Source organism: Peromyscus maniculatus, chromosome 18 (assembly GCF_049852395.1).
Source record: "Peromyscus maniculatus bairdii isolate BWxNUB_F1_BW_parent chromosome 18, HU_Pman_BW_mat_3.1, whole genome shotgun sequence".
In the NCBI taxonomy this organism is placed as follows: domain Eukaryota; kingdom Metazoa; phylum Chordata; class Mammalia; order Rodentia; family Cricetidae; genus Peromyscus; species Peromyscus maniculatus.
In genome coordinates this window covers 38,577,573-38,598,071 of record NC_134869.1, presented here as the reverse complement: position 1 = coordinate 38,598,071, position 20,499 = coordinate 38,577,573, and the positions used below count along the sequence as shown (strand labels likewise).

General features: G+C 36.7%; 1 protein-coding gene across 1 annotated transcript in view; it reads left to right on the top strand.

Moving 5' to 3' along the window:
* Trhde (thyrotropin releasing hormone degrading enzyme) overlaps positions 1-19,001 on the top strand; it is a 407,391-nt gene extending 388,390 nt beyond the window's left edge. The window contains exons 16-19 of the mRNA XM_006988963.4: positions 3,556-3,723; positions 4,252-4,392; positions 6,837-6,918; positions 14,406-19,001. Coding sequence (XP_006989025.1) covers positions 3,556-3,723; positions 4,252-4,392; positions 6,837-6,918; positions 14,406-14,549 — 535 coding nt within the window. The 3' untranslated portion in view covers positions 14,550-19,001. The remainder of the gene's footprint in view (positions 1-3,555; positions 3,724-4,251; positions 4,393-6,836; positions 6,919-14,405) is intronic.
* The last annotated feature ends 1,498 nt before the right edge of the window (positions 19,002-20,499 follow it).

Below are 20,499 nucleotides of genomic sequence, written 5' to 3'. Positions count from 1 at the left end.
AGTATTTGATCTTGGGAGATCATAAAACCTCTGAGTTTACCTTGTTGTTCTAAATTTTTTGCCTCTTCTCTCAACCAGCTTTTTCACTGTAACTGCTATCTATATTCTAGAACAGCTGAAATTAACTGATGCCAGTCATCTGGGATGATTCTATGTGAGGTAGACCACAAATTTAACATCTGTTTTATGTATGTGGAATATATCCCATATGTAACTACTGTTTTCTTTATATTTTTAAAGTCCCTTGTTGAAATTGGTTGTAATGTATATGTCATATATGGCTCGGGGTGTGTGTCATCTGCTGGCTTCTCATGGACGATAACAGGATAAGCCATTGTATGAGAGCCATTTGGAGATGTTACAACCTCTATGGTCTTGACCTTCTGCTTATTAGTTCCCTTGTCATGTTTACTGAGAGTTTCTTCTAGGGCTTGCAAATGAGCACCTAGGGTCTGTTCTAGGGAGTGAACCTCCTCTCTTGCAAGGGACTCCCGATTTCTCATGGAATCATAGAAGTTTGTTGCTAGAGTTTTGCTGCCTTGCCCACAGTCAGGACAAATCTCTGTCACCCGCCAGTTCCACAGCCACTCAGACCCAACCAAGTAAACACAGAGACTTATATTGCATATAAACTGTATGGCCATGGCAGGCTTCTTGCTAACTGTTCTTATAGCTTAAATTAATCCATTTCCATAAATCTATACCTTGCCACGTGGCTGGTGGCTTACCGGCGTCTTTACATACTGCTTGTCCTGACAGTGGCTACAGTGTCTCTCTGCCTCAGCCTTCCACTTCCCAGAATTTTCCTCTCTCGTTGTCCCACCTACTTCCTGCCTGGCCACTGGCCAATCAGTGTTTTATTTATTGACCAATCAGAGCAATTTGACATACAGACCATCCCATAGCAGAAGTTTTTATGTTCCTCAGAAACACGTGATTCCATGGACCTTATCTTACCAATTAATGATAATCTTTCTTCCTTATATACTGTCTGAGTAGCCACAACTTCACTCTGGAGAGTTAGTGTTCTATCCATTAAATATTCATATTTATTATCAATAAAATCAATTTTGGGTACAAGCCTTTTTTGTAAATCCTGATTAGCAGATTCTAGAGAAAGAATCTTTTTCTGTAAGCCTTCATTGCTGTCTTTGAAAGCCTGTAAATCCTGGTTAGCAGATTCCAGAGAGAGAATCTTTTTCTGTAAGCCTTCATTGCTATCTTTTAAAGCAGATTCTAGAAAGAGAATCTTTTTCTGTAAGCCTTCATTGCTATCTTATAAAGCCTGTTTCAGTCCCAATAATGACTCATCTTTGTTCTTAAACCAGTGTTTGAACACTGTGAATTATTATGATGAATGCCAAAATGGTACAGGCCAGATATGCCTTAGGAATGTCGTATATTTCCAGGAAGATGTCATTCACCATACAGGCAAAAAAGTTCTTTAACTCTTGTGAGGTAATGTTGTCAGCCATATTACAAGAATTACTCAAAATTTGTTAGTCAATTTTAAGGTGTAAAATTATCAAGTACCTTTACTTGAAACAATATACTTACCTTTCATGGTTTGGGGGCATGTAGTAGCACTTTTCAGCCAGCAGGTGGCGTTGTTATAGCTCCAAAACAGGGCCTGCTGGCGATCTTGGCTGGAGTGAGAGATGGTGGAAACCGGAGCCAGCAGGCAGGGAGCAAGCCAGGGAGCAGGGGAGTGCCTCTTTCTCTGGTCTCGGGGCTAAGCTAGGGAATTGAGACCGGACTAGCTGCTCCCTTTTTCAAGAATGGAACCATGTAGGCGTTCCCTGGTTATATGGAACTTTGCAGGTGGGTTTAGGTACCCGCCAGCCAGGGAGGAGAGGGCGGGAGCCACCCAGGCCTTTGGAATTTGCCCCAAGTGAGCGCCAGATATTGGTGAAATTATTAAGGCCACTCCACTTGGTTAAAGGAAGATTTATTTAGTGGGTAACTTACAAAAAGGGAAAGGTAGTTCACAGGGTCTGGGGAAGGTGTATCACAATCTAGCGGTGTTCTCTGGAGCTCTGCTCGGTCCACCTCCACTGTTCAAGGTCCTGGCACAGAGATAGCACGCTCTCCCATCCAGGTCTCCAGGCGCCTCCCCTGGCCCCGCCTCTTAGGCGTGACAGTTGCCAGAGTCTCAATGGGGGTTGGAACTTCCAGATCCAAGCTGGAATGGCTACCCACTACAGGAAAGAGTTTCTCTCTTGTGAGCAGCCCTTCTTAACTGCTGGAAATGACTCCCATCCCCACACTTGTAGACACTCAGACTTTTTTCTGCTTTCTCATACCGCTTTATCCATAATAATGTTTAACAATAAAAGTTCTGAATCTTTAAAAAGCATTGTTTCTTCCTGTGACTTGGAGAGGACAATCTGTGTGGTCACATTCAAATTATTAATGGGAAATTTAACTAATAAACTAATGAATATTACAAAAAGAGATATACACTTTCCAACTTGTGAAAAGTCTTCAAATATTTCTTCAGACAAATATTTTAAAGAGCAAGGGAATGTGGTGTATCATAGAACACCACTGTGAGAAAGTTGACTTGCAAATTTATAATTCATGAATTGCCAGGCATAACTAAATTCATGCTAATTTTTCTCACTCTGACTTTTTATTTTGGAGTCAAAGTAATAGTTTACTATTGTTTTATAATAACCACATAAACATAGTGGAAAGGTCTTTATTAGTTATGTTTTATTGTTTATCATTAAATTTATGATTCTATATTTGTAATGTTTGAGGAAATTACTTCTATATAATAATATAAAAATGTAAAAATGGCCAGTTAGCTCAGTTGTTTAGAATGTGGAGCTAATAACACCAAGGTCATGAGTTCTATCCTGTCTACTGGCCACAGGAAAGTCCCTTAGTGTTGGATCAATGGCTCAGCAGTTAAAAGTACTTTCTGTTCTTTTAGAAGACTTGGATTGGGTTCAATTCCAAGAAACCAGCTCAAGGGTCTGACAACCTGTAATTCCAGTTCCAGGGGACCTGATGCCCTCTTCTGATCTCTCCAGGCTCTGGCACAAACCTGATTCAGTTACATACACTCAGACCCTCACACATACACATTACATTTTTAAAATAGATTGTTTTTCAAAAAGAATTTAAAATGAAGTGGTTGACTTTTATCCAAATAAATTCACCATCTACTACCTTTGTTGTCATTTTCTGAGTGTATACCTTATGAAAGCAAATTTTTAGATAGCAATTCAGTTAATGCCTTTGAAAATAGAAAGGACTTTATGTTTTTGATGCTTTAACTGGGCTTTGTTGTTAGTTTGTTTAATGATAATTTTATGAGCATAAACAAAAATGAAATTCAAAACTTCCTTGGAATAAAAGACATTATTTTATTTTCTAGTCACCAATATATTTGCATATCAGTGCAATGTAGTATTACACTGTTTTAGGAGAAATGTAATTGGTAAATCATTTTTTAAGTAGTTGGCTGTAGGAAAGCAAAATTGGCCTTTATTTTCAAAACTACGAAGCTTTTGATTAATAGATAACCACCATGGGTTGCTTCCTTAGAATACCACTCAATGTTAGAGACATCGTCTACTGCACAGGAGTGTCATTGCTGGATGAGGATGTCTGGGAGTTTATCTGGATGAAATTCCACTCTACTACTGAAGTTTCGGAGAAGAAGATATTACTGGAGGCTCTAACTTGCAGTGATGACAGGAATTTATTAAATAGGTGAGTCCATTAAATTTCCCAAGTTATTTTTGCAATGAACGTTACCATCTATAATTAGAGTGCTCCAGAGTTGATTTTATTTCCTTGAATATATGGTACTGTAAAATTTGGTCCTATGAAGCACATTTTTTATAAAGAGGAGGAATCCTACATGGTAAGATGACTAAATCAACTTGACTTGAAAGACAGCATTGTTTATAACTAATTATTTTATAAAGTTTTATATGTATTTGAGAAAATATTTCACTGTAAAAGGAAATGTTTAGTGTGAAGAATTTGAGTTGGAGTTGTGACAACATATACGATTTGTGATTTTTTTCCATCCCATAGATATTCTTAGAGTTTAATTAATGTATTTTGTGAAAATGCCACAAATTTTATCTGCATTTCCTAAACCAAAATTGTTCGGTAATTATTCATTGGGAAAGTTTTAACTCAAGTATTTTTGAAGAATATGAATAAATTGTGATTTTTTAAAAAATTTACGATTATAAATTGTTTAAGTTTACCCACAATTTTATCTTATAGGCTTCTAAACCTGTCTCTGAATTCTGAGGTGGTGTTGGATCAAGATGCAATTGATGTCATAATCCATGTAGCCAGAAATCCACATGGCCGAGATCTTGCCTGGAAGTTTTTCAGAGACAAATGGAAAATACTAAATACCAGGTAGAGATTATAATGTATTCATTTTTGAATGAATAAAGGAAAACCAGTAGTTGAGGGATGGATGCCCAAAGTTTTTGTTAGGGCTATGAACCAAATATTAAAATTAGACTTCATAATATTCAGCAAAGATAGCTGTTGCCATTCCATGAAATTCATGATTGTTTTAACACTTCTCTAACATTCTTCATTTAATAAAGATTGATAAACTTAATTAATGGGAAAGCATGGAGAGAGTAAGAATTGCTCAGCAGGGCAACTTTGTTTGGAAATTCATCAAACTGCATAAAGTTGAAATCCTTTCATAAAACTTGTATATTCTGTATACATTATAGAAAAAAACATAAATCACATATAAATGCTATTCCAACAAGGAAATTTACTCTTGTAGAATTGTTTTAAATTCTCTTTAAATGTAAATACCATAAAACACCTCAGAAAAATAGTGACACAGAGAAAACTCATTAATCACTCGGATCATTGTATTATTCCAGCTGCAATAGAATTAATTCCCAGGATATCTTGTTTCGTGGTGAGAATTCTTCAGCTTCAATTTTAGAAAATATTTCATTATGCATTTAAATATATTATAATAAATGCTAATTTATGTCTCTGATAATCTCTATGGTATTTTAAAATTAAATCTATTATGGAGCAAGTAAATGCTGCATGTAATTCTTCACCATGAATTTTTCCCAGATAGTAAGCAGACCTAACATTTGGTCTCTTGAAAGCTGATGTAAAAACTATTGTGTGTTTTTTCACTCTTTTTATCAGTTATCTTTGCATAACAAGTTCATCAGAAATGTGATGTTACAGTTACACACGTTTCTGTCTAGAGCTACTTTATTTCTAGAAGCCCCTGGTATGGCTATACAACACATTGACATTTTTTGAGCTTTCAGTTCATGTCTTAGAATGATAGGAAGATTAGAGCTTGCATTGCCATTGTATTTATAGTGAGTCATGTAACAGGCAGTAAGGTGAAACTAATATGTATGAACATTTTAGTTTAAAGGATTTTAAACACATACACCAACCTTACGTTGGCTTTATAAACCAGAGCTCAGTGGAATCCATCCACATATTATTTGTTTCTTCTTTCTCTGTTTCTCAGCATGTTCATTTTGTCCCTGAGAACCTATGACCACGATTCATAAGGTAGAAAGACTGAGATTTCAGTCTACAAATATAGTAGTGTTTCTCTTCACCAGGAGGAGTGCTTTTATCAGCTGCTATTTTCCTCTCGATTCTTGAACATCAGGGCTCATGGGAAGGGCTGTCTGGGATATTATATTCTCACTTTACAGGGTCCTTCTGGTTTTAGATATCATGTGCTCTCATGGCTTCTATTTCTCCCAGAAACATTTCTCTTAACTCACACCTTTCATCTGATGTTAACATGTAATAGAACCACTCCTGTTAAGTCTCCCACAGGATTATACCTGAAAACTAACCCTATCAAGTGCCCATCTATTTGCTTTGACTAAAATGTCTTTTCCTCATCATGGCTATCCTCCTATTTGATCCCCTCTTTTACATGATAAAACTAAGTCCTTCAGCAGCTAAAGTACTGAAGAGCCTGCCAGTTGAGGAAGCAAAAGAAAGCATCTAGTAATAATGATTGGGCCTTTGCCTTTAAAAGCTCAGTCTTTTGTTTGTTATTTTTGGTTCTAAAAGCATGAAAGCTGTGATAGATGGCCTTAACAAAGTAGTGGCAAATCAACAAAGTGAGAGATTTCTATTCACAGATATACATTGTCCAGGGACCATAAGTCAAGAAATGGTGTTCATAGTGTAAGAATTATATGTTATAATACATAACTAGATATTTTAATAACTACATATTTAGATAACTAGATAATTTAATAATAAGAGCAACTGATGCTCTTTTATGATTTGTGTGTGTGTGTGTGTGTGTGTGTGTGTGTGTGTGTGTGTGTGTGTGTGTGTGTGAATTGCCTTGATTTCGGAAACTTAATTAGAATTCCAAGATCTAGTACGACCACAGAATCTGTGTGACATACTGGTTATGACTGAACTGGTCTTGCTCTTCTTCATTTCTTGTAAGATCATCCTTATAATGATCTCAGTTGCTATATACTAGAGCATTAAAAAATGCCTTTCTGGGGTCTTGGCTTGCAAATAGAACAACAATTCTTGAATCCAATTCTAGAGGCCTGGATTTTCACAGACCCATTGACATTCGGAGGTCTCTGAAACATTGTGCAGCAGGCCAGGTGGACCTGATAGAACCTCATGGCAATAAATGGTCTTTTGCCTCCCTCCCTCCTGAGAAGAGTGGCCAGTACTTCCCTGAGAGCTGGTGATCACTGATGGCCTTGGCAAATGCAACCCTTGGGAAATGCTACAAAAATCCTTCTAGCCAGATTTCTTAAATTATGACCTAGATAGACATTAAGACTGTTTTCTCTTATTTTTTTTAGGTATGGAGAAGCATTATTTATGAATTCCAAACTTATCAGTGGAGTTACAGAATTTCTTAATACAGAAGGTGAACTTAAAGAGGTAAAAATCTTATTACAATCTTTTTAAATAAACACATGAAATTATAAATGTAGTTCCACTACTTCTTTGCATTAGCCTCTACAAGTTCCTTTTGCTCCCTGTGCATGCTCCCTATATACACATGTATTCAGACACCCACATACACACATGCACATAAACACATGCATGCATGTGTATGCATGGGTACACACACACACACACACACACACACACACACACACACACACACAATTACCTGCAAAAAGATCTCTAACATATTAAACATTGAATGACTATGAACAATGGTGAGGGCTGTGGACAGTGTTCAAATGTAATGAATTCCATAGCTGGGGAATTCCAGAGATCTTAGATCCAAACACTGCTTCTCAAATGATTCTGTGAACTCAGTTCATAAACTATTCATAACAACTGTGTCAATGACTACATGTCCAGAAGGGACTGTGCTTCGTGCTGAGGTACACAGTAAAAGTCTGAGTGCTTATGCAGACACAGTAGCCTGCTAACAGCTATCCAGTCTATAAATAGAATGCATTCATATTGTAGGAAGGAATATCACTACTGGTAACACACATTGAAAGCAATAGTTTGCCTAAGATAGATTGCTTGGCTCCATTACAAATTAATTTTATTAATGAAAATAAGCTTGAGTTTTTAATGAACTTGTGTCCAGGTTCTGGAATATCTATCTTATCAATTTCTTATTATATCTCTCAATGGGTAAGCCATTTAGGTATCTCCTTCCCTCTATTAACTCCTCTCAGTACTGGAGAGGGATATAAAATGGGGACTATCAATCACACAGGAAAACAATAACAAAATAAAGATTCTTTCATTTGATTATAATCATTGGTGCTCCCTTTTCCTCTTCTGCTTCCACAGTATACAGCTAATATTTAGCACAGAAATTCTGAGTTTCATTAGTTTTCACAGACAGCTGGAAGCTGTGACCCACAGATGATCCCACTGAACAGCATTCCTTTATAAGCATTGGACCCAGCACCTCTGTCACATCTTCTAATATTGCTCAGTTTCCCGAGAGCATCTCCTTTTACTAACTTAGGATCTGTCACAATGAGTACTGTCCTGAGCTAAAGCTCGCATTCTAGTAATTTGAATGTCAGTCTTTCTCCCTGATATGTGGTTCTCAACCTTGGAAGATTTAACTTTGAAATCCCAGAATTTTTTAAATGAAAGGAGCTAAATGGAGAGAACTTTTATGTACCTGTAGGAAACAGAAGGCATGTGCAAATTATAATTGCTTTCATTATTTTTACCTTTAAGCTGAGTGTTTTTAATATCATGATTTAATATTCAATAATCAAGAAATAAAGTATTGAGTTAGCCACAACCCCCACAAATATTGAAGTGAGCTCAGAAGTCCTTTTTTTTTTCCTCCCTTACCCTGCTCATCCTATTTCCTTCTCATCTCCTGGCTCCCTTTCACCTGTATCCCTCTTTTCATTATCTACCATTCTTATATTCCCTGTTTTGATAATACAAACATCACAAAAATCATGTTTTAGATTGAGATTTAGTTGAATTCATCACATGCAAACCTTCTTGCTTTATGCATTACACTTACTTCATTTTTATTCTTTGATTCGTTGCCATTTTTAACGTCCTGAGCTACCACACCATGAAAGTTGCGATTTCAAAAAATGGAACTAAAGTGTGGATTTTAGTTCATCCTCTTTGAATAGGATAAATGAACAATGCAGAATCTCCGTGGAATGAACGATGAGTCACTTCATTGTGGACTTGCTTGCTCTCACTGTCCAGTTTGGCTGTTCTGCCAGAAGCCTTTCCAGACTTTCCCCACCTAGCCATTTTCTGCAGGTGTAGGGAATATTATTTTTCGGGTGGGCTAGGATTTAATTGCTGTTGTCACTCACCCCTTTCTTAAGCAGAAAGTGTTAAGGAAGATCAATGTCTTCCCTTTGAGGTTATTGCTAATTTATTATTGCTAAGCCTGTAGATCTGAAGGGGATCAGCACCTTTGTGAATTATGACATTGTTTTTAATTTTTAATTACACAATTTGTGTATGTCTATATGTGGGTATGTGGTGCGAGTCCAGGTACACCCAAGAGGCCAGACTAGGCTTTTGGAGCCCCTTAAATTGGAGTTACAAGCTGTTTCAGCTTACTGAGGATGGTGACAAGAACCTATCTGGGGTTCACTACAAAAACAATATGCTCTCCATAGCTGAGCCATCTCTCCAGTCCCTGAAAAAAAATTTATCAGCTTCAATATTTTAATGTCTATTAAGTAGATAAATTCTGTTTTATGGGCTCTTCCCTCAAACTGTTCTAGTACCTGAGACTGGAGTTTCTTCTTAATTATGTGGAACTACCAATTTGACTGATATTCCTTCATGAAGCAATTCATTCTTTCCTTAATTTTTGCATTAGCAGAAACATAACCTCATAGAGCCTCAGAGACCTTTGCAATTTTCCAACAAATGTCCATTGAACACTTTGCCAGTGTCCTTGGTTCCTCTGTGAACATAACACACAGCCCTGTTATAAATGAATATGCATCCTCTCCATCACAGAGACTCCATTTACAACTTTAATGGGGAAGTCTTTTACCTCATAATAGACCAATAGCTTCTTCTATTTAGTTCTATGATTATCAAGATTCTATTATGCTTTGCAATTCTCTCTTAAAGTACTTTATGATGCTGGAGTCGAGGATACCCTTAAACAAGATGGTTTTCAATGTTAAACACAATTTAAGAGCTAGATTAATAAACTCACCTAGAAATTGTGCTAAGAAAAATCAGAAGGCATGAACAACACTGACATTTTACTAAATTTTAGTTTATGAAAAGCGTCTACATCTTATCCAGAATAAAAGCATGACAGATTACTATCTGAAACCCCAATTAAGATAAAACCTAATGGTGGCAGAAAAGAGCCTGTGAAGTCAGCAGAAGGGATGCTAAGTGCCTTTGTCTATGCTGAGCCTGCACAGACAAGCAAGCTCAGCCAGACATTGCAGCCCCTCAGGGACCCGGGAGACGGCTCAGAACTCCCATTCTCCATAAGCAGTGCTTAGGAATACAGGCCACAAGATCAATTTATGGCAACGGCCGAGCGTGTGTCAAATATGCTCTCATGCCTAAGCTCCCCATCCAACGTCTGAGTCACCTCAGGATCACTGAGCTCACAAGGGAAGTATTTCTTGCACTTCAATCATAATTTGAGAATGAAACTCTGGAGATCCACTAGTTACATTGTCTATAGAGTTCTCTTACAAGATAATCTGACTTTGTATCCAATCATGTTCAAGCCTGTGGTTTAGTGTTCTTCAAGTGTTCAGCTTTTTTCATGAAGAGACCTGAGCATCTTCGTGTAAGGGGAAGTTGTCAAAGGACCATTGATCATTATCTGGAATGTTCAATGAATGCCTAGAAACAAAATGATAATGGAGAACACGTTTTGAGGAGAATGAGTGTAATTTTCATTGACATGTAATATTAATTTAGTATACTATGATATATTCTATAATAAATCACACAATTCAAAATGGAATAAAACACATTATTTTTTGCAAATGGTCATAGAATCTATCTGAACATAAATATGTGAATGAGAATGTACCATTGTACTAATGAATTTCTAATAATCCAAATAATTTGTGTACATGTATTTGTGGGTATAAGCATATTATTCCTCTTTTTCTTAATATCTATAATTTTAGTCAAACATTACATTGATTTTATGACAATAAAATAATTCTCAGTTATGCATTAGATAGCTTATGCTTGCTTTAACATACAGTGACTTTGATGTCATGTCAAGTCTGCAGTTCTGTGATAGGCTTTTCCGTTGCCAACATTGTCAATCGCTAAGCTTTCAGAAAGTTCATCAGTGTCAAGTAATCAAATGACACCATCATAAACAAACCAAGCTGTCCATGAACTAAAATCCAAGTTAATTTGGAGATGTAGAATGAACTGCGTTTTCAACACCTCCATACCTCAGTCTTCCTGCCCAGATCTCATCTTGAGGCCCTCTATCTCCCTCCTGGCAGAACCTCCATGTGGCACCTTCTATGTGATGAATCACACCCCACAGTAATTACACTACATAATGTCTCCTTGCTGCGAGTTGATTTTTCACGTTTGTCTGTTAGCACTGTAATTGTTGGTTGGTTGCCAGTTTCTTAAGGCACATGGAACACAAAGTAAAGCTGCTGATGTTTAATCTTGAAGAAAATTACTTGAGTCTTCTCAGGGTATATGAACTCCCTAAATAAGACCGTCTGTCAGTAATAATTATGACAAAGCTCTAAAAATTTATTTTTTATTGTTGTTGTTTTTGAGATGGGTTGGAGTCTATCCTGGAACTGGCTTTGTAATCCAGGCTGACCTTGAACTCTGGCCTGAGATCCACGTGCCTCTGCCTCCTGAGTTCTGGGATTAAAGGTGTGTGCCACCACCACCTGGCTCTTAAAAGTTTTAACTTCAAATTCTCTGACTAAATGGGACAATTATTTTTTTCCTTATCCTTTCTAAATCTATTTGGTTGGCTATAATCACATTAATCACCCAGTTTTTGTTGCACAACTTCTTTTTTCTAAAGTCCAGTTACTTTGGTAATCTTTTGACACTGAAGATAGTTTTAAATCCTATACTGTGTATTTTTAGAACATGACTAATAGCCGGGCAGTAGTGGTGGCGCATGCCTTTAATCCCAGCACTCGGGAGGCAGAGGCAGGCAGATCTCTATGAGTTCGAGGCCGGCCTGGGCTACCAAGTGAGTTCCAGGAAAGGCGCAAAGCTACACAGAGAGACCCTGTCTCGAAAAACCAAAAAAGAAAAAAAAAAAAGGAGAACATGACTAACAATTTTCTCTATTTAAAGAAAAAAGTGAACCTCAGTTTCTGAGGCTCTTTGCTATGTTGAACGTGCCTTGTAATTAGAACTGGTCTTTGAAGCAAAGTACCAACCTATTTTTAATAGATAAATTAAATAGATTATTTTATTATCTGCTGTGTTCTGTGCGGCTTGGGTCGTAGAACTCTAGCTATGGACAGCAAGGTAAATATATATATATATATATATATATATATATATATATATATATATATATATATATGGAATGATAGATACAGGGAAGCTGGGATCAGGAGGGGTTTTCTTATGCTACCTACCACTTCCACCACAAATTGGAATCTCAGCTGGATTATTAGGTACAGCACAGGGAAGGGGTTACTTGGTATCAATAGATGGTCTCTACATATAAGCAGTCTCAGGCTGTAAGCATCCAGAAGGAGAATGCCATAGTCCCTATTCTTTGTACACACTAATTAATCTTTCATAAACACTCACACTCCAACTCCCCAAAAAAGCTTTGCCATCCCTCTTGATCCAGGACCATATGGATAATGGCTTTGCCAATTTACTATGGACCAATTCATCTTGGGGTCTGTGCCCTTGTCAAAATACACTTTTACACAGGATTCCTCCAATCTCTACAGTTACCTATTAACAAAACAAGAAACTACATTTGGAGTAACTGAAATTATAGTGCCCACATACCTTTTTCTTTGCATTGCAGAGTAAAGCATGTCACCCATAGATACAACCTATTGTTTTAAATGTGGTTTTATTAATTAAATTTGTTCTTTGCAATTTTATAGATGTAGTTACTCTTACTCCTGACTCTCCTCTCTTCCCAAACTCTTGTCTAGTCCCCTCTTTTCTACAAATCAATTTCCTACACCCTGTGTCTTCTATGTTTTGTTTGTTGACCCACTGAGTTTGACCAAGGGCACCTGCATGACTACAGCTTTGCAACTTTTCACTGGAGCCTGGTGGGCTTGCTGGGGTTGGGGGAGTGCAGTTAACACAACTAAGGACAATGGCTGTTTTTCTTGACAACTTAATCGTTAACCAATTAGTTCAGCAGTAAGGGGCAGGGGCTTATGAGCCCCCTTCCATTTGTAACTGACTGATGAAGGGGCCAGGGTCTTGCAGGCCATTCGCCAGTAACTGCAACGTCTGTGGGTTCATGATTGCAATGATTGTGTCTCGTCTGGAGCATGCTTACAGCCTGATCCTCTAACTCTTGCATTCCTCCCACCTCCTATGGTCTTTCTTCTCATTTCAAACTTGTTCCACTATAGTGTATATTTACTTCCTCTCATGATGATGTTACCAATCCAATCCATGTCATGAAGGAGCACTATGTCACTCAATGAAATGTAAGTTTGGGTGTTATAAAGAAAAAAGAGATCATTCATAAGGTGGCCACATGTGGAGAAATGAGGGCAAGTGTCTCAAACCTACAAATCTGAGGACTGGGTTTGGAAGTATGTAGCTAGAGAGCAACACATTTAACATACAGAACATCCCACAGCAAAAGTACACATGGGGTAGACAGGCTGGAGGATTTAAGTTAGGAACAGCATTTAACGGTGATGTGATCAGTGTGTTGTTCATTCAGAATTGCACTTCATAGCTTTGCATAGGATCCTTGTTCAGAAAATGCCAGTGTTAACATGATATGTGGGAAGAGATATTGGTCCTAAAATATCAAAATGTTATATAGAGGACAATTGATTAGGCCTAAGTAATCCCAGTAGGTTAAACAAATGCGGCCTGAAAAGTACCAGAGGTAAATCCTATCATCATCATCATCATCATCATCATCATCATCATCATCATCAACATACCAGAGATGTTAGCCTGTAGCATGAATCTTAGAAGGTCTTATTAATTAAATCAAACCTGGAGTCAGGTACTGGGGTGAACTGGAAGATCAGAGAGACAGAACAGGCCACAGCTACCTCACCTCGCTGGATCCTCAGCTGATCCTGTTTCCTCAGACTGGAGGCCTCTGAGTCCTCATCCAGAATGGGTCTCAGCTGAACTGCTGCTCAAAAGCCTGAATGCTTAACCAGGCCAAATGCTTAACCAGGCCAAAATGCTTCTAGTTTCTGGTCCTCACGCCTTATATACGTTTCTGCTTTCTACCACCACCTCCTGGGATTAAAGGCTTGCTTTCTGGGATTAAAGGCATGATGAGTCACCATGCCTGTCTCTGTATCCTTGAACACATGGATTTCTGCCTCTGGAATACTAGGATTAAAGGCGTGTGCTACCACTGCCTATCCTTTATGTTTAATATTATATTAACATATATATTAATGTTGTTTAATATTATATTAACATATATATTAACATATAATGGCTGCTCTGTCTCTGACTCCAGATAAGTTTATTAGCATGCACAATATTTGGGGGAACACAATACCACATTAGCCCTATACAGCAAAGGCAGTGGAAAGTTAAGAATGCAATGTTTGGGTGCATGACCTTGTAAATATAACTCCAAACAAATAGAGCTAGAGGGTTCGTTCAAGTTTGTTCTAGGCTTCTATGTGAGACTTCATCTCAAGTGCCTTCTTCTTCGTGCATATTCTACATGGATTCACATTAATGCATGTAGATTCACCATGTTCAATTTCTATTTCCAGCTAAAGAACTTCATGAAGACCTATGATGGGGTAGCATCTTCCTCATTCTCACGAGCCGTGGAAACCGTGGAAGCCAATGTGCATTGGAAAAGGCTTTATCAGGATGAGCTGTTCCAGTGGCTGGGGAAGGCCATGAGGCACTAATGTGCATCACTTAACCTAGAACTCAACTCGGAGTTTTGAGAGGACCTGCTTTCCTGTGGAACAAGGAGGCTAGCCAGAATTTCAGTGATAATGTGTGGGAGAACTTTTTGTTGTTGCTGTTGTCTGTTGGGGTGGTGGGTATTTTTCTTCCTTCCATTCACTCTACATTTGTTTCTCCACTGGATGTTCCTCTGTATAGAAACTCTTGCAAGTGACTCTTTGCCCTGGCTACTTCCGCTGGTACATTCCCTGCTGTTCGGGACCAAATACGATAGGGGTGCATGTTGATGTTGCCGTCAGTTTGGAAAATCCTATCCAGAATACTCTGTGCATGGATGTATGGTCCTGCCTGTGTTCCAGCATGCTTATTTCACATGTCCAATGTTGTATGTGACTATATGTACATCCAGGATGGGCATTATGCAAAAGCACAAAGATTATCCATGACAATCAGTGTTGTAATGGAAGTAAAATCTTCAGAAGGGAATTCTATCCTCAGCCATGGCCAACAGGAGAGAGAAAGCAGCTCTGTCAACAATTTGTATCATTTGTTTTCAGCACTTGGATTGTCTGGCAATGATGATTGCATTGCTAACTCATTTTCTTTGAGTTAAAGCTGTGTATACACTTGCAGAGATGTATAGATAGTATGTACATATACACATGTACATAAGAAAGCTCCATATGTACATAATATGTTGTAAATGCACCTGTGCGAAGAAATCTCTTCAGATCAAAGGAAATTTAACTCTTTTTTATAAATGTGTGGACACTTGGAAAAGGCTTCGTATAATTTATCTCAACACTCCCCTTCCTACTTTGTAACTCACTTTCTTAACTGCTTTTTCATCTATGTGCTGAAGAAGGATCTATTCTACTACATGAAGATGAATCCTAACAAAACATATGTGTAAACTAATCAGTCTACAGATTCCCTTAAGTCAGTGGCATCCTTTCACCACTATCTGTCATTATTTTGGTCAACATTCCTATTGCATAAACCAATTTTGTGTAAGCGTAGAATGATTGGTACTAAGAAAGGGTTTATTTCTAGCTCCTTTGTCTTTCTTACCTTAGATATTGCAGAGTTAAATTCTCTCTGTGTGTTGATCTTTATGTGGATATTGCTCCTATCCTCCATTAAGCAACCATACCTCAACAGGTCTATTAGCATTTAATGACCTTTTATGCCAGTTGTGCCCTCCCTTATGATACAAAGTTGCTGTTATGCTGTGTTAATGTATAAAACCTTTGGAAATTAACAACCCTCTTCTACCTGGGAATTTTGAAGAGCCATTTCCATGGCTGTGTGTAACGCAACTATATTTCAGTGCTTTTCTCACCCAGTAGGCCAGTTCCTTGCTTCAGAGTTAACATATTTTAAGTTTAGCATTGTAAAAGACCTATTACAACTACTATAATTGAGTCAAATGTTGTGAAACCCCTTTCTGTTTTCCTGTGGTGTTTAGCTCTTCCAAATATTACAAATCACTGAAACAATGGATTCAGAGACCATCACTCAATACTGGGGAAAAATGATTTATAAGGCAGAAGTCCTAGAATTATTTTCTTTGTAGAAATGAAAAACAGTTTCCCAATGTAAGCAATTAATGCATATTTCTTACACTTAAATTTTTTCTACGCTTCATTCAACTAGAATACATGAATTTTAAGTACTCTGTGGTGTTAAAGAGTCATGGTCATGCTTAGTATGAAATCTGAAATTTAGGTTATCTATTAGAAGTGAGCAAGTTCTTAAACATAATACTCATAAATAGTATACAGCCATGAAGTCCCCAAATATCCATTATACCACTGGTAAATTCATTCATGGGACATCTACATCTATCCATAGATATAGATGTCTTGTTTTGTTTCCTCAAGTACTAAAAATTCAGAGTAATGGCTTTTTATTTTAAGTGAGTCATCATTTCCAGCTTTGAATTTGGGGGCTTTCTGAGTTCTTTTTCCCCCCTGCTATTAATAGTCATAATCCTCTTTGAGTATTTTAGTGGCCTTTAACACAACTGGTTTAGCTATAATCTAAATCCTCAGTGTATCCTTATGTACCATGTTTATACCTCATACAATACTTGTTCAACAATATAGTGGTACCAATGGCATTGAGATGGCATTTTTGCTCTACACATATTTCAGTTCTTTAACCTTCCCAATGTTGAAATTATATTGGGCTTTAAAGGTTCTTTTTAGTTGTTTAAATAAGTAATATTTCAAAATAATAAAATAACCAATGATATCTCTTGGAATATTCTGTAAAATGTAGCTATAAAATTATATTTTCTACTTAGAGTTTTTATCTTTCTCTCTTGTGTGTTTTACAAATCAATTATCTATGTGAAATAACAACATATTGAAAGTTTTCATCATCTAGTCTCAAGAATTTCCTGTGCCAATATATGTATAACAGCAAAACTTTGGTTTAATTAGAAAATACTAGATTATTTGCCACTTTGGGTATTCATTATCTCCAAGTAACTTGTAAATAAAATGTTCTCCCCATTTTTACACATTTTCCCATAAATTTTTTTTTTACAGTCTTTGAAGTTCTAAAAACTACATGATTTCAAACTTAGAAGGCTGACATCTGTAATACTGGCTATGTTTTGTTTTTTTTTGAAATTCATTAGCATGCACTTTTGCTGAGCCTTAATCTCCTTTGTTTCATATGATTTTAAGATAAATATATTATATTCGGATTTTCTGATATTTCAGTTTACATATGTATAACTAAAATATTACAAGGTTATTCATATTATGCCATGAATTTCTAAAACTCATTCCATTATCAACAACTTTGACACATGCTGATTTGATTCTTCACAGAAACACAATGCATGTTTGACTTCTTCCTGAAGATGAAATGAAGTTGAAAATAGCCATTCACACCTTCAAAACCCCAGTTATGATATAATCTAAATCTCTCAACATAGATGGTCTCCAACTAACATACAGCGGTGTTGTTAATTTATATCTATCTATCTATCTATCTCGTTAGCTTGAGACTTCACAAGTTCTAGACTAACATCAGAATATATATTTGAACACATCCACGATTGCTCTATCACCTTTAACATTTATATTTCAGATTTGTGTGATTTCAAACTACTGGATGAACATGTTAACCACCACTTACTTTGGCCAGTGTAAATAGTCAAATATCGGGACACACAATTAAGTCTGTCGGTTACGTTTCCCATTGCAGATCTGTTATTGAACATAGTTTAAATGAAACCTTAAGACTGGGATGCTTTGCTTTACTTTCAACACCCACTTCTGATAGTAGAAAGAGATAACAGTTACAGATGGTCAGAATACACACAGGAGGCTATATGATCTAAATAGTTGAAAACAATATTCAGTCAAATGTGTATACATCTGTGGAGACTAGCTTGTGAACAAATGATTTTGTGGAACTCTGGCACTGTATCAGATGCAATAGATAAATTATAACAAAGCATTCAACACCACGCTGACTTCAAATTCACTGCTAATTAAATATTTAAAAAATTGTCTTCTAGGAGGCTGAAGAATGTAGCTCAAATAATTTTGTGAATGCTCATGTGACTTATCCATAAATATCACATACAAGTAGTCACAGAACAGATGATGAGAAGGCAAGACTTCCATAGCATGTTTTCCTTTAGCAGAGATCGTGACTGTATTATCATCTGATACTGGTAGTTACGTGCTGTTAGAGTTCAATTGAGTTAAAAGAAGGTTTCTTGAATAGATAGTAATAACTGAGCATGTAGTAAGAGAAAGGAAGATGGTGGAAATGGATCTAAAAATGATCACATGAAAAATGTAAAGAACCCGTGAACCAGTTGGAATTAAGGCAACATGAAACAGAATCCCATGGTATAGAAGAGAAGTTTGATCATTTTTAAGTATGAAACCCAACTATTTTCTGTACTAGTTCCAAAACATGTGGATAATTTTCACTGTTTGATTTCACAATGCTTGTATTTTTAGAAATACATAAGATTTCAAAAGTATAATAATGCCATAACATTTAAACAATAATAATTGAAATCAAAATTGGGACAGACTCTATCTTTGAGAAAAGCTGTTTGTGCAATTGAGTGATGTTGCTACTCTTCAGAAAAGTTGTTTGTAAAAGAAAAGAAAAGCCTCTTGTAAAAGTATCTCAAATTTGCCAAAATGATGTTAGCTTCATTTGTTGACTTTCGGTAATTTATTTATTCTTTCAAGCAGGTTCAGCAATTCCTATCTTGGCAATAATTTATTTCATCAAATTAGTATATGTGAACTTGAGTATGAAAATATTCTCATGAACTATGCTAAATTTTCAACTTTTTAATTATATAAAATTAGCCCTCAGTTTCACTGCCTTGAACTAATTAGCAGGTTTTAAAATCAAATATTTTATTTCATTTTGGGATGGATTCAATAAAAGTCTAACAAACATGCACTCTACCCGTTTTTGCTTTCAATTTTACGACATGAAATTTTGTTTTAAAGTTTAAATAAGAAAAGTTACAAAGCTTTTAGAAAATATTTAAAGGAGTCATTAAAAACAGGTTTTCAGGTTAGGATGCTCATATACATCGCTGCATACTTTTAGCCCGTAAGGTTTTTGTTTTGTTTTGTTTTGTTTTAGGTTATTCAGCTACTGTATGTCATGTGACTTTTGCATAGATTTCACAATCCACAGTTTAAAGACTTTTATGTTGAACACAAATCTCCTTGAAGAATCTATCTTTCTGTTATTCCTAGTTCATATACTGATGCAGTAACAAAGAGGAAAGTGGGTTTCATTTTGTTCAGATTTTTCTTAAATTGGCAATTGGAGGGAAGGATTAAACATGTAAACATGTGCATATCTATTAAACTCCAGACACCCGGTGAAGTGTTAGGAATTCTAATCAATCATTGAGAGGATGGAGGCTAAAAGACACTGGTTTCTAAAATGAATTACTAGTATTAATGGGGCTTCAAAACCGTAAACCTAAGCTTTATGTGATGCAAACCCATCACTTCTATGGTTCTGTCAAGCTTGAGACATTATCCATGCAGACTCTGTGGGAGATTTGAGTACTTCCTGTCTCTCACACTCTCATTGTTATGGACTTCTTTGAAATAAGTGTTAATTGGTGCCATTTGGCTTATCACTGATTTATTACCAAGGTTACTTCATGTGTTTTCTAAAAACATTTTCTTCACAAAAATCCTGCATTTTGTTTGTGAGGGCTTTAAACTACAAGTAATTAACAGGCACTCGGCCAATGAGCCATGAAAAAAAAAAATCAGTGGAAAAAAAAAGGATGCATTGCAAAGCATTTCAGCAATGTCTCACAAAGTTGAGGTTGAACTTGTCTGCATGTGGAAAAGATCTAGTAAGCTACCCAGAACGTTTCCACTGCTTAGCAAAGAGATCAGAAAATGTTCTCTCTTTCTGCATAGAACGATAGATGGACCGCACTGCTTAATTTACTCGATGTTAAGTTTCCAACGGCCCTGCTGTGTGTAGATACAGTTTAACCTAACTGCTTTGACTCACCTCTTTACAGGTCAACTTGCTTCTAATGGCACACATTTTTCTTATGTCATGTAAGTAAATGAAAGAGCAAAGTGTTTTGTAGGAAATATAATAGGGGAGTTCAGAACACCTGCCTCAAATGTGCAGAGCATTTCTTTTCTGTTAATCATCCCTGCAAGGCTCAAGGGATTGCACTCAGTCTTATGTACAGATCTGCCACCACCTCCATGGAGTGTGCAACCCACTGAGTGAGAAAATCATTAGAAATTCTTTGTTCCTCGTTTTCTCTCAAATAGGTTTTTAAACTGTCATTTCTCAAGTGAAAACTGTTTTTCAAATGAATTGCTTCTCAAATGTTTTGTTCTAGATTTTACAGTATTGTGTAATGGTAATCTCAAATCAACTTTTAAATCACACCTGTATATTGGC